Source organism: Perca fluviatilis, chromosome 10 (assembly GCF_010015445.1).
Source record: "Perca fluviatilis chromosome 10, GENO_Pfluv_1.0, whole genome shotgun sequence".
Classification (NCBI taxonomy): Eukaryota; Metazoa; Chordata; class Actinopteri; order Perciformes; family Percidae; genus Perca; species Perca fluviatilis.
In genome coordinates, this window is record NC_053121.1 from 29,528,229 (window position 1) to 29,541,525 (window position 13,297).

Below are 13,297 nucleotides of genomic sequence, written 5' to 3' on the forward strand. Positions count from 1 at the left end.
ATCAAAATACATATATATTTTCTCGTGTAGCACATATAAACCAACATTTGAAAGTGAAAGCTAATTCTTGGCCTTGTAAATAGTAGTTTGACAAATTAAACTGACAAATGAGCTGAACTGAACTCAAATCAGCAAATTTGTTTACTCTTTATTTCTGAGCATACTAAATGTGGGATGGTGAAGGTATTAATTTGTATATACAAATCATATACAAATCAGAATAATTTTGTAGATTTCAATATAACATATTTACCTATCCTTAAAAAAAAAAAATCTACTCTTTCCTGAATTAAATGAATTAAAACTATGAATATGCAAATACTTTTCATCTTAAAAGTGTAAACACTGGGCACAAATATTCTTTAGCTACACTTACTGTACACTCACATGCTGAATGTCCCCCCCCCCTTTATTCTTCACCTTAGGATGACATTTAACATTCTACTACAAACCTTCTACATGAGCAATAAAAATAAACACAGTTACAAAGCACCTTTTAATCAAGGCCTTTAACAAAAATGTGACAACATTCTGCTTAAGATTTGACAAATTATGGGTATTAAAATGTTTTTTTTTTTTTTTTTTTTACTAACAGCATATAAAGATTTTCCACACATTTTCCCATATCAGAGGAAATGAATACAAGGAGGTTTGTGAATGTATCTCTTGAAATCTTGATCGAAGTACACATCTGTCATGGCCAAACATTTGAACGCAATCAGCAGAGGATAATGATAAGCTTGTTCACAAAGGGACCCAACATCTCTCCCTAACAGGCTGAAAGATCCTCGTTATGTTGCACACCAACATGATTATGAACCTTTTAAACAAAAATGAAGATCCATCACATATTCAAAACTGGTACAAAAAAAAGAAGGAAAATCCATTCAAGTTCAACAAATAGAGGCAATGTCCATTTTCGAAGTCCAACAGGCCAGGCATTGGCAGAGAATACAGCCTTTTTGCTTGTGTAGCAGCAGAAGACAAGGCTGACACCGTCACACCAGACCATCACTGTCAGATCATCTCCCGCCTACAAGTGAACAACGAAAAACTTTTACCTTTACACATGAAAAAAAATATAAAAGTTTAATTTGTAGAACACTGAAAAAAAAGGGGCAAACCTCTGAATCCACGTCCTCCTCCGCCTCCTCTTCCTCTGAAGCCTCCTCCTCCTCCGCCTCGTCCACCTCCAAATCCTCCACCGCGGCCGCCACCAAATCCTCCACCACGGCCGCCTCGGAAACCACCTGAAACGAAAACAAAATTAAATCAAACCACTTTTACAAGCCATGCTCTAAAATCGGCACAAAGGAACCCCACTTTGAATCTACAATAACTAAGACTGACAGATCCCATGCGCAAGAGAAAAAAAAAATTAGCTACACATTCATCAACAGGAGACGGGATTAATTAAAATGAGACAAAGTTTTGATGCCTCACCTCCGCGACCACCGCCTCTTCCTCCACCTCGACCCCCTCGGCCTCCTCTTGGCGGACCCTTCTCTCCTGGCGGCCTGGGGAGGAATCTCTGCAGCGGGAGAAGCTTCATTGGATCTATATAAAACTAAAAGAGACGGTGCAAATCACATACAGTGTAAAACAGAGAGGCACAGAAATTAGCTTTTAAGTATGCAAATGTACTACTTTAAAATGAATTATACCTTCTGCAGTTTCTTAAATGAAGACGCCTTCATATTTTCTGAAAGTTTGACTGAAAAATACTGCAAGGATAGGTTAAGGAATTAACAGGATTTTTGAGCAGCAACAATATTTAACTCACAGAGGTTGAACTTTACTTTATTTCACCACAGGTTGATTCAGAGGTCCAGAGACCGAATAGAAAGGATACAAAGTCCCGGAGCTGGCCAAATATCTCATCCACTTTGCCGATCTGCTCCTTGTTTTCCAAGTAGACTGGGGCATTGAAGTATGGAACTTTGTTTTCCTCTGTCGTACACTTGCACACAATGTCATCTTCACATGGATGCACAAACTCTCCCAGTGCTGCAGGGCGGAAACACAATGAACCACAGTTAGTTGAGTAAAGGGTGTTTTAGCTATCCCGACAAATGCCCAGTTCCAATATCCTCCCTCTGGTTGACTTTATACATAGTTTCGATAAGTTTGCAACTCAGAACATTTGCTTTAGGAAATAAGCCACAATTCATGATTTGGGGACATTAAAGTAGCCAATTACATTTTTGAAGCATCAAAAAAAAAAAAAAAAAAAAGGGGGGAGTTGGCAAAATACATTGAGCCATGCTTAAAACCCTGTAAGTATAAACACTATAAACACTTGTCACTACTTGTGATTGCATGATGGTGATATCCAAATACTGCGATTTCACAGGTTGTAGAGATAAAGATTACTATGCGTTTTACAGCATGTAAGCATTCAGAAAACCAAAGATGGTTGTATGATTGCAGTCTGTTCTGTGAGCTTTTTGCTTTTCAGGCACTTCTAAATGATTCAGCCCAAGGACTGATATACAGTGCCAGTGTTCAGAAAGATTTAAGTTTTCTAAGTCGTTGATTCAAATTTCGGTGTTGACATGAATGGTATTTATGAATTGGAAACTAATTGTGGTAACTTTCCTGTGACGTCAAAACTCATCATACAGGGGATGTTATTTAAAGTCTGAATGCTTAGTTTTTAGGGTACTGGAGCTGGGCCTAACTGTTTTGGACATGTAGCTAACGTTACAGCAAGCTCTCAGCTTCTGCACCATCTTCTCAGCGGTACTGGCTTGGTGATCTTACCGACGACATACTCTGGAGGACCGTAGTCTTGTTGTCTATTGAAACCACCTCTGCCACCACCACGTCCAAATCCACCTCCCCTGCCTCCTCCGAATCCTCCACCTCCTCTGCCTCCTCCAAATCCACCTCCTCCTCTGCCTCCTCCACCTCGGTTAAATCCTCCACCTCCTCTGCCTCCTCGTCCACCTCCTCCTCTGAAAGACATTTTGCTTCAAATCCTCTGTGAGAAACGCGACAAAAAGGAGAGGAAACGAGTCAGAAGAAAGCACAGACAACCTAAAACACACGCGAATCCACGGTTGGTTAAATGGAGCAAGGACTGTGGAAGAAATCCAATGCATTCAACGACCTAGCATCGTGGATTGAGCAGCACTTCAGAAGTTCTAGCTAACATGCTAACGTTAGCTCAATTCAGACTATTAAACTAACGTCAACGTTACACAATTCAGCCGCATCTTCTTCCACGCATCAACACGTCATGTGTTCACTTGAGAATATACACTTTAAAAAGTCTGCAACCCCATCCCCACACAGTTAAAGCGGATTACTCACAAATGTGATCGGCTAGCTCCTGCTATTTACTCCGAAAGACTTCCATGCGATGACAACACGTGTGAGCAAGGGCTGCCGTAAAGGTATTTGCCAGTATCGGGAAATGTCGTAAATTCACATCTCTTCCGCCGCGCAGGCATTTAAAGAAGCAGCACAGCAGACAGTCAGTTGACTCATCAAGATAAATAAGAGACTCGGTCAGTAAAACTTTACAGACTCCAATAATATGGCAAATAGTTATTTCTGTGAGACTTGATTGATGTACGCATATGTAAATATTCCGATAATATGGTTATTCTTTTCAAATGCAGACAAAAAAAAGTAGTTAACACCACTCAACAATGTCAACAGCAGGTCAGGTAAGAAATAAATTCATCTACGATATATTCACTGTTTGTTTTATATGTAGCAACTTAGGCCTACATGTTATTGTTGCCTGGAGTCTGTCTGTTCTGACAGCATTATGTTCAACCAATTGCGTGCCCCTCTTATGTATAACGATACAGAATATAATTCGTCCATCATTACAAAAACAGGGTTACGCCCAGCCAAAACTTTCCCCGGTCTTCCCATTTGAGACGGGCTTAAAAATACAGTGTGACTCACAACCCAACCCATGTTCACAACCTAGCAACAAACACGTTTGTCTCTCTTAGGTCATCCGATGCAAAGCAGCTGTTGCATGGGAGCCCAGGAAGCCTCTGTCCATTGAGGATGTGGAGGTGGCCCCACCTAAAGTCCACGAAGTCCGCGTCAAGGTCAGCTGCTTATCACAAGTTTGGTTGTAATGCAAGAAAACATATTATCTACAACTTTGGTTGTAAATGTGGGCACTTATACAGCAAACTTTCCAGTGTTAATTAACAGTTTTTTTTGTGGTAATCATTTGAATTTGATTATGTTAAATTATATCAGAATGCAATGAATTAATAGGAATAATGTCATAATTATATCCCAGTGACATATTAACAAAGACATAAGGGTCAGACTTGTATCACTCACGCAATGTGACTTTCAGGTTTTACTTGCATCATGCAAGCAACAAATGCTGACAGGAAATACTGTCACTCATTCTTAATATTGCAAAACAACCACATTCACTTCCTAAAACTGTTCTACCAAACTGTTTGTACAGATAGTTGCCACAGGTGTGTGCCACACAGACCGGGAGTACCTGTATGAAGCTGGAAAAGGAATGAAGTTCAGACCATTCCCGTTAGTTCTCGGCCATGAAGCAGCAGGGATAGTGGAGAGTGTTGGTCCTGAAGTCACCAAATTCTCACCAGGTGCATTGTACAGCTCACAGCAAAACCAGATGACATGACATGTGACTCTGACTGAAGTTGTCTTGTCTGTTTTTTGTTGTTTTCCCAGGCGACAAAGTTATTCCTCTTTTTCTGCCACAGTGTGGGGAATGTAAACGGTGTCACAGTCCCAAAACCAATCAGTGCAGGAAGAACTGGTGATTTTTTGTTTTTGTTTTGTTTACGCACACAAAGCATTATTGTGTTTATTATGTTTAACTACTCAGTGTTTCCTTTTTTTGTGGCTTTTAGGGCAAATACACAAGTGGGCGTATTGGCTGATGGAACAAGCAGGATATCCTGCAAGGGGCAGCAGGTGTACCAGTTCCTTGGCGTCAGTTCTTTCTCTCAGTACACTGTGGTTCCCGACACCTCACTTGCAAAAATAAGAAGCGATGCACCGCTAAACAAAGTGTGTCTACTAGGCTGTGGTGTCTCCACTGGTTATGGTGCTGTTCTTAATACAGGCAAGGTAAGAGGATATAGATCAGCTTCTTCTTGTACTGTGCATTAGGGCTGCTTGATTATGGAAAAAAATATAATCACGATTATTTTGGTCAATATTGAAATCACGATAATTTAACATGATTGCTTGTTGACTTCTGGAAAGATGTTGCAATCATTGAACTTAAAAAACAGTGAAAAAAGTTAAATAAATCAACATAAAAACAACACATACAGCTGTGAAATTTGCCTTATTACTTTTCCTTTATTTTTTCATTCAGAACACAAGAGAAAATAAGAGTGCAAAATGCAATGAGCTAAATAATTGTTTTTCTCTATTATTCTGTTTCATAATCACGATAAAAGTTTGATTGCACAGCCCTACTCTGCATGTCCTTAGAACAAGAGAGATGCAAGACATTTAACAAGATTTATTTACATATTAAACATTTATAAACAGTTGGATATATATATATATATATATATATATATATATATATATAAATTAATAAAGTTATTTTACTATCTGAAGGAAAACATCTTAGTTGAATTAGTAATTAGGCTTGTCAGGCTAATATTCCACCACTTCTGTTTTGCATATTAAAATAAGATCAATACAAAACCAAACAAAGAAAGTTTTGTTGAAACACAACATCAACAAAAATTAAAATGGTTAAAGAGGTTTGAATATTGCGCAAACTTTGGATTGTTCAATAGCAATGTAAGAGTAAACGCCTAACTGAAAACAAAGTGAACGTGTGAATGAAACTAAACTAATGCCTAATCATTCTTGTGTGCCTGATAATAATCTGTCCTTTCATCATAATATAATGGGCCAGTATAAGGTAAATAGAATGTGTATACTGGATATGTTTAGAAGAATGAAGGCAAAATGTACTATATAAAAGTTATCTTTAAACATGGTGAATTAACCTCATCAGACATCTCTCAAACAGCTTTCTGGTTGACTGACTTCCAAAGTGTGTGTATCCAGGTGGAAAAAGATTCCTCGTGTGCCGTGTTTGGGCTCGGAGCTGTCGGACTGGCAGCCGTCATGGGCTGCAAGGTTGCCGGGGCAACCAGGATCATCGGTGTGGATATCAACACTGCAAAGTTTGAGAAAGCCAAGGAGTTTGGTGCCACTGAATGTGTCGACCCCAAAAAATTTAGCAAGCCCATTCAGGAGGTTCTGGTAGAGATGACAGACGGAGGAGTGGACTACGCTCTGGAGTGTGTTGGAAGTCCAGGTGTTATGGTGGGTGTACATGTCTACAGGTACAGCAGGAAGCCTTTAGTAGGCTGTACAGTGTTGTAAGTGCACGTAGGTTTGCTCAGAAGTTCCGCATAGAAAATATGACACAATTACACAATTGTTGACATATTTGTGCAATTGACATTTTTTCACCAGTCTAGTTTGATCATATTCTGTGAATTTTTAAATATATTTTAAAAGGTGTATTAATTAAGACCACTGGTGCTTTGTGTTGTCCTAGAGTGCTGCGCTTGAGTCTACGGTGGATGCCTGGGGCACCTGTGTCATTGTTGGGTGGACGGAGACGGAAGCAATGAGCGTCGTGGTTGAAAATATCCTGATAGGACGCACCTTGAAGGGGACTTATTTTGGAGGTAAACTTAAAAGAAGTTACCAGGTCTATTAGTTAATGCAAAATGGCCTTTCATAATGCTTCCGTAACAATTTATGGTAATTAGAATGAGTAAGATATTGCTTAATAAGTTAAACTTAAAATTCAATGTAACATTCTTCAAGTTAAGATCCACCCCTGTTTTCAATATACCAGTTAGTTGATGGTTACAGCTGGAGTTTTGATGCAAGTCCCCCACAGTGAAAAAGTAAAGTCTTTTTTTCTTGAGTTACTGTTTAACAGGCATACTAGCAAATTCACTGAGAAGAGGCAGGTAGCTAATATCTTCAAGCTAGCCAAACCAGAATGCAATGCAGCCACATACCATGTTGAATTTTAAGTGAGACAAGAGGCCTTGGTTAAAATATATAGATATTATAACGTGTGTGTGATGACATTTTTTAAGGAATAAAAACTACACGCTCACATCTGATTAAAAGTAACAAGTCTGCGCCCATTATCTGAATTGTCCACCAGCACTGAAACACATCATAAATTCATCTGATATGTACTTAACATCTAACATATCTGGTATTATAAGAGTATCCAGGAGGGTTTTTGCTTGGGGGGCTACATAAAAAGATGATGAGGAAAGATGCCTTTCTTAGGGACTCATTATTATCCACTATGTTGTGGTTCATGAGGACTCAGTTTTGTTTTGCGCTTCTAAAGGTTGGAAGAGTGTGGAGGATGTGCCTAAACTGGTGGACGACTACATGAACAAAAAGCTGAAGCTGGATGAGTTTATCACCAACAACCTCCCGCTGGATCAAATCAATGTGGCCTTTGACGATATGAAAAGTGGTAACGGGTAAGAGCCGATTTATTTGTGGCTATTAGGCTTTTATTAATGTTTTTTCTGTGTGTGTGTGTGTGTGTCTGTGTGTGTGTCTGTGTGTGTGTGTCTGTGTGTGTCGAACACTGTACTCCCCTGAAGCTTTAACTTCCTCACTAGTGTACTGCATGATATACTCACAACAAAGTGTCAGAATGGCCTGTTTGATTACATAAACAAGCACCAAAAGATTTCTCATAAAATGATAATGGAATCCTGTAGAAGTCCTGTGCAGTATTTTCCTAAATATATTGACCTAGCAGGGGTTTGTCAAACTGCTGCTGTTGCCATCTTTGCTCTATTTTATCTTTAAACAGTTTCCAACACATCATAGAATGTCTGTCTGAAATTAAAAAGGACATCTATTATGGTTTTCCAAACAGGAACAATTTGGAATGTTACTAATACTTTGAAAAAGAATATCAAGAATTTTACAAACTGCATGTTTTTCAGCAATGTATGTGTGATACAAATGTATTGTATATATTATTCTATATATTCTATATGTCGGCTGCAACTACCTATTATTTTCTTGATTAATCGCTTACCTTTAACGTTTCGAGTCCAAAGGTCAAATTAAATGTCTTTTTTTGTCCCCAACGAACAGCCCAAAACCAAAAGATATTCAAACCTGCAAATATTCACATTGGAGAAGCTGGAACCAGAGAATGTTAAACAACTCAAAATGATTAATCAATATATTAGGTGTGGTGAGATTTCAGACTTCAGTTATCCTAACAATCCTTCTTTTTTCTCTTTCTTTTTTAGCATCCGTACCGTCATCAGTCTGTATCCAGAGGAGGCTAGTGGCTACTCATAAGATGAAGAATTTACATGTTATGTCATTGTAATGACGTTTTGCACACAACTCTGCAGTGTATTTGTGAACATCTCGATGCTCTCTTTCTAAAAAGATGTTGACAATTTAAATGTTTTCCTTGCTTGCCAACTGTCCATATTGGCCACTAGATGGCAGTCTTATATCAGTCTTAAGCTTCTGCATTTGTGTCCATGAATTCCATTTAGCTTTATAAAGTTGCTTATATCTGCAACGGATTCTGTATTTTTATTCATATTAACTTCTGAGGTCGTTTGTTCTTGTTTATCACACACTTGATCAAAAGGGAGAAACACCACAGAATGTCCAGTGCATTTGTGTGAAACAATACCGAATGAAGTAAAAAAAAAAAAAAACTCATCGACACGAACACCTAAGACCTAGTCTCTCTCTACATCTGTCATATTTGGCAGCTATACAGGGATTCTGGTCCTGATATCAATGTGAAATGATAGTTGAAATTACATACCCTTGTATAGAAGATGGGGTAAAAGACAGAGGAAACAAATGGCTGAATCTGTCATCCATAGGACAAGTATCTGCTTCATGTGGTCAGGCTTACCAAATCTCGTCCTTGGTAATATTATATATTGATTTAATGGTTAGAAGGGCTAAAATAACAGTTGTGGGCTGTCAGTACAGAAGACAAAAGGTTGTTTGGGGAATGCCTCTCGGAGAAGAACCGAAATAGCTGTCGGAGGAATTTGTTTTATTGAAGTTCCATTCAGATCAAATGAATACCCTTGGCAGTTCCCCCTACTTTTCCATCTTTATTTAAAATGGAAAATAAATTGGTGCTCTTCTGCTTATGTTGGTCTCATCTGCCAGTATGCTATCAATCACAGATCACACAGTTTAGACGCCCCTTCATCCTCCCAAAGAATCTTAAAGTAAAGAACGTTTTTAAGAAATAGAAAGCAGAATACTGCTTTCTATTTCTCTGCAGAGAATGGAGATAGAAAAGGAGGGAGATCAAAGACAGAGGAAGACAACTTTTGACAGGTGGTTATGTGACTGGGCATCCTATTATATAAATGTTAGACATGCTCACAGAGTTCTAAGGCTTTCTTGGGGACGTGTATGCCTCATCTATGGTAAAACTATCCAAAGTGACGACCATAAGTCTCTTACCTTTTTTCCTCTGGAATTGTCACAGCTATGTGCAACTAATACAGGGAGGACATGCTATCTGAATTACAACCACAGCATTGTACACATTTTTGAAAGTCTAAACTGTCTGCCTTATCATGTTTCACATGCACCTGTGCAACGTTTCTGCAGATATCTTCCGTATAGGAAACTTTGGCATAAAGTGGAATAGAAATAGAGACCGCTAGCATTTCTAAATGGATATATTTTTTTATTTATTTTGATTTCTATGCTAATCTGTTTTTCCCTCTGACTGTCGTTACAACTCTTTCAAGCATGAGTCTGCATGGAGATAATTGACGAACAGAAATGCCAGATGAGGTAAATGCCGTCACACAAATAAAAGCATGTCTGGAAAGAAATGTCAAAAGGTGCCGCCTTGCCTTCAAGAGATTTCCTCTTATTTACTAGGCTATATTCCTGTGTGACAGATGGCACATTAAATATGATGAGAACATAAAAACTGTCGATAATAAAAAACCCTATTTGAACAAAGCCAGTGTTTTCTTGTTAAAAACAACACAAAATATAATACACCCATATCCATTTACAACATTGTAAATGGGAAATAGTGTCGCTCTGATTCAACTGAAATTAATGTCATGGCAAATATATACAGTATATCCATCAGAAACTACAAATTATACTATCTGGTGTCCCTAACTTTTGTCTTCTAATATTTGTATGGTTTTATATTTGTTATTGCAGTACACATAGAAGGGAAAAAGTTGCCTCTGCACAAGAAATAAGGAGTTTTGAGACGTCATACTAGGAATAAAACGAATGATGACTGAATCTCATTAAGTGGCTTCTCATTCATGGTTCTGGTATTGTGCATGCTGGCTCACTGTCACACTGTCACTGTTTACTGGGACATTGAATTTGTTACATTTATCTACTATGACAAGTCAAAATGTCTGCTGTGAGAAAAAGCTTAGTAAATTAATAGAAGCAGGAACATTTGGTTATTTTAATTAGTTAGTTAATTAGTTTTTTTTAAATTAATACCCAGTTCAAACGCATTACAGGGCTTATATTCTGTAAATGTGTAAAATGGCATTGCTTGTACACCTGTTGGTCTTAACGGCTGCTGAAATCACAAAATCAGTCGAAATAAAGCTACTGGTTTAACATCTCCGAGAAACAAGCTAGAGGGGAAAGCACGTCTGAAAGAGACAGTCGGTTAGACAGAGAGCTAGAGGGATGGATATACTGTATATCCCCAACGGCTATGGTAAGAACGGCCCACTTAGGTCACTAAAGACTGCCAATGCGAGGCCCCTGCTTTATCAGCAAATCCTGGCCATTATACGGCTAATGCCAGGCAATGCCTGTGACATCCCCAGTCTTTCTCGGACAAGGCTAGCTTCAGCTTCTGTGTCAGTGGAGCATACCCTGCTTCACTAGAGCACAATACAATACAGTGCCTAGTGTTTTGGAGAGGCTGCTTAAGTGACAGTAGGGTATCGTTATCAAGTGAAAGCCTCCAACATATTAACTTTTTTTTTTTTTTAATTAAGGATGTTTTAGGCTTGAATTTAAGTTTTGAAATTTCGAGTACTGACGTTTTACAGGGCAACAGTAGTCTACTTTTACAATAATGTGCAGGTGTAATGTGTCAAATACAGTCCATGTTGAAGTGCAAACATCATACTTAGGCAAGAGAAAAAACGAATGGTGGGAGACACATTTTCTTCAAAATTGTATACAAAAATAAGACATTTTGTTGGCACTCACCATACATACGATATAAAAGTTTGCGTTACCACACTTCAGAGGCCTTATTGTAATACAAAACCCCTAAACCTGATAATGACTGTATCATGCTCTTCTCATTGAGCCATGCAACACAATGTGTTTCTTATTTTGTAACCTCTATCAGATTGTGTCAGTGTTTTATAGTTAGGTTGCAACAGAAATAGACAACAAAGAACAGGATTAGACAGACCACACATGGCTATTACCAAAGAGACACACAAGCACACACACACATAAGGGGCTATATTGCGTGACAGGTCTAAGCTTTTGTTTTGTTTTGTCTGACAGCAGCAGTAAAGTAGTAATTGAGAGATTAGCTCTAAGGTGCTATCATGGCACTCCTTTGTTTAGCCTCTGCCTCATTGGTCACACAGAACATTACTGATATGTGTGGGAAGGAGTCATACATTGAGATTGTTTGCCTTGTTTTAGCTCTTTTGAATCTTTCATAAATGACTCGCGTCCAAAAATGGCATCCATAGCCAAGACAATGTACAATATATTATCTCAATTACAGGTGCATTTCAAACCTTGATTGCAGAATCAGAATGTGTGTATGTATATATGTGTCTTTAATCATATATGTCATAAGTTAAAGATCGAATATAGTTCCCTAGAAAAGGTACAATTATGGAACATTTGACCTGGTGGGCTACACAGAACTCCTCCACGACAGACTTGGACGCAGCCCTATCCCCTCTGCCACAATGCTTTTTTCAGCGTGCCAATATTGAGTCAACAGAGTCATTTCATGTGGTTTGGGCTGAAGGTAGGGGGAGATATTTCTCTCAGACCCTGTGTGTTTACCCCCTAATCCCTGAGAAGAAGTTCACAAGCATGAGGAAAGTACTGGGAGCTTTAGCTACCTCCCAAACCTGCTCAGTTTACCCCTCCCCGGTTTTCCGCAGCCACATGGGGCTTGGGTAATTCCTGGGAATGTTTGAGAAGGTTTTTTGTGTGTGTGTGTGGTTGTAAGAATATAATTGGTATGAAATTACTGGTTGTATTCTTATATGGAACAATCTACAATAGTCTATACACTATAAGAATGTGTGCATGTTCAGTGATGCAGTCCATAAAGAATGTCTTCTACCGCTGTTGTTTTGTTACTATGTGCTATAAAACTGTCAGTTGAGTTGTTACTTTTATATGAAGTACATTATATGTGTAGCACTACAACATAGTAACGTCGTTACAAGAAAATAAATTAGTAGCAGTGCAGGTTGTGGATGGTATGGTTCATTCTACAGTTTAGGTGCCATGTCAGCAAAAGCACCCATGATAGCAACTTTAGGCTTTAGACAGAGCGAGAGGAGCCTTTTCGGTTGGTCTAAGTGTGCACCCTTGTACTATAGCTTACATATGAGGTTAGTAGGTCAGAAATATAACTTGTAGCCAATCCATGTCATGCCTTATAAGTGATAAAAATAATTTTGAACTACATTCTTGAAGCAAAACAAGTGATACTAAAATCGGGATAATGTGGTCCGACACCTAAATGGCTGAATAGCAACTGCATTGTAATATATATGGCCTTTAATTGACAGGATAGTTTGAATACAGGAAAGCGAAGAGAGAGGGGGGACGAGATGCAGCAAAGAGGTCCGGGTCAGATTCAAACCCGGGCCGCTGCAAAGGACTCTGCCTACATGGGCAGCACACTCTACTAGGTGAGCTAGAAGTCACCCTGAGCAAATGCATTCTAAAATGTTTCCTATACACTCGCAAAAATGTTTTTGCACTTTTTGTGTGTTGGCCCTGAAACCGATTCTGGCTCTGATGACTCTTGATGTATCTTTCAGCGTGGCTTCAAATGAGTCTCAAGGTTGTGGTAGGACAAAAAATATATAAAGGAGTGTGCGGTGAGTCATAGTTACCTTGTTATACTGCCACGGTAAAGTACATCATTCTGTTTTTCTCCTCCTCCCGACAACTCACTGTTGCTCACTGTTCACTGTTGTCCAAAGATGAGGCTCCCAAATCACTGTTCCTGGCCTGCTGCCAGGCCACA

At 38.8% G+C, this 13,297-nt stretch overlaps 2 protein-coding genes across 2 annotated transcripts; one reads left to right on the top strand and one right to left on the bottom strand.

Moving 5' to 3' along the window:
• Nucleotides 1-113: 113 nt before the first annotated feature.
• gar1 (GAR1 homolog, ribonucleoprotein) lies at nt 114-3,430 on the bottom strand. Its single transcript, XM_039813833.1, has 7 exons — nt 3,316-3,430; nt 2,764-2,983; nt 1,853-2,007; nt 1,665-1,724; nt 1,444-1,567; nt 1,125-1,250; nt 114-1,033 (listed from the first exon to the last, which is right to left on the bottom strand). Exons 2-7 carry the CDS (start codon nt 2,966-2,968, stop codon nt 1,023-1,025), a joined length of 681 nt encoding a protein of 226 aa, XP_039669767.1. The 5' UTR covers nt 2,969-2,983; nt 3,316-3,430; the 3' UTR covers nt 114-1,022.
• Nucleotides 3,406-10,023, top strand: LOC120567043 (alcohol dehydrogenase class-3-like). Its single transcript, XM_039813832.1, has 10 exons — nt 3,406-3,512; nt 3,627-3,674; nt 3,972-4,073; nt 4,451-4,601; nt 4,690-4,777; nt 4,872-5,091; nt 6,058-6,318; nt 6,557-6,689; nt 7,379-7,517; nt 8,310-10,023. The coding sequence occupies exons 2-10, from the start codon at nt 3,657-3,659 to the stop codon at nt 8,359-8,361; spliced, it is 1,164 nt and encodes a 387-aa protein (XP_039669766.1). The 5' UTR covers nt 3,406-3,512; nt 3,627-3,656; the 3' UTR covers nt 8,362-10,023.
• Nucleotides 10,024-13,297: the final 3,274 nt, after the last annotated feature.

Coding starts and splice junctions, on each gene's coding strand:
- gar1 (XM_039813833.1), bottom strand. CDS start 2,968: ATGTCTTTCAGAGGAGGAGGTGGACGAGGAGGCAGAGGAGGTGGAGGA. Junction 2,008..2,763: donor TCCTCCAGAGTATGTCGTCG/GTAAGATCACCA, acceptor TCCGCCCTGCAG/CACTGGGAGAGTTTGTGCAT. Junction 1,568..1,664: donor CATTTAAGAAACTGCAGAAG/GTATAATTCATT, acceptor CGTCTCTTTTAG/TTTTATATAGATCCAATGAA.
- LOC120567043 (XM_039813832.1), top strand. Junction 4,074..4,450: donor TCCACGAAGTCCGCGTCAAG/GTCAGCTGCTTA, acceptor CTGTTTGTACAG/ATAGTTGCCACAGGTGTGTG. Junction 4,778..4,871: donor AATCAGTGCAGGAAGAACTG/GTGATTTTTTGT, acceptor TGTGGCTTTTAG/GGCAAATACACAAGTGGGCG.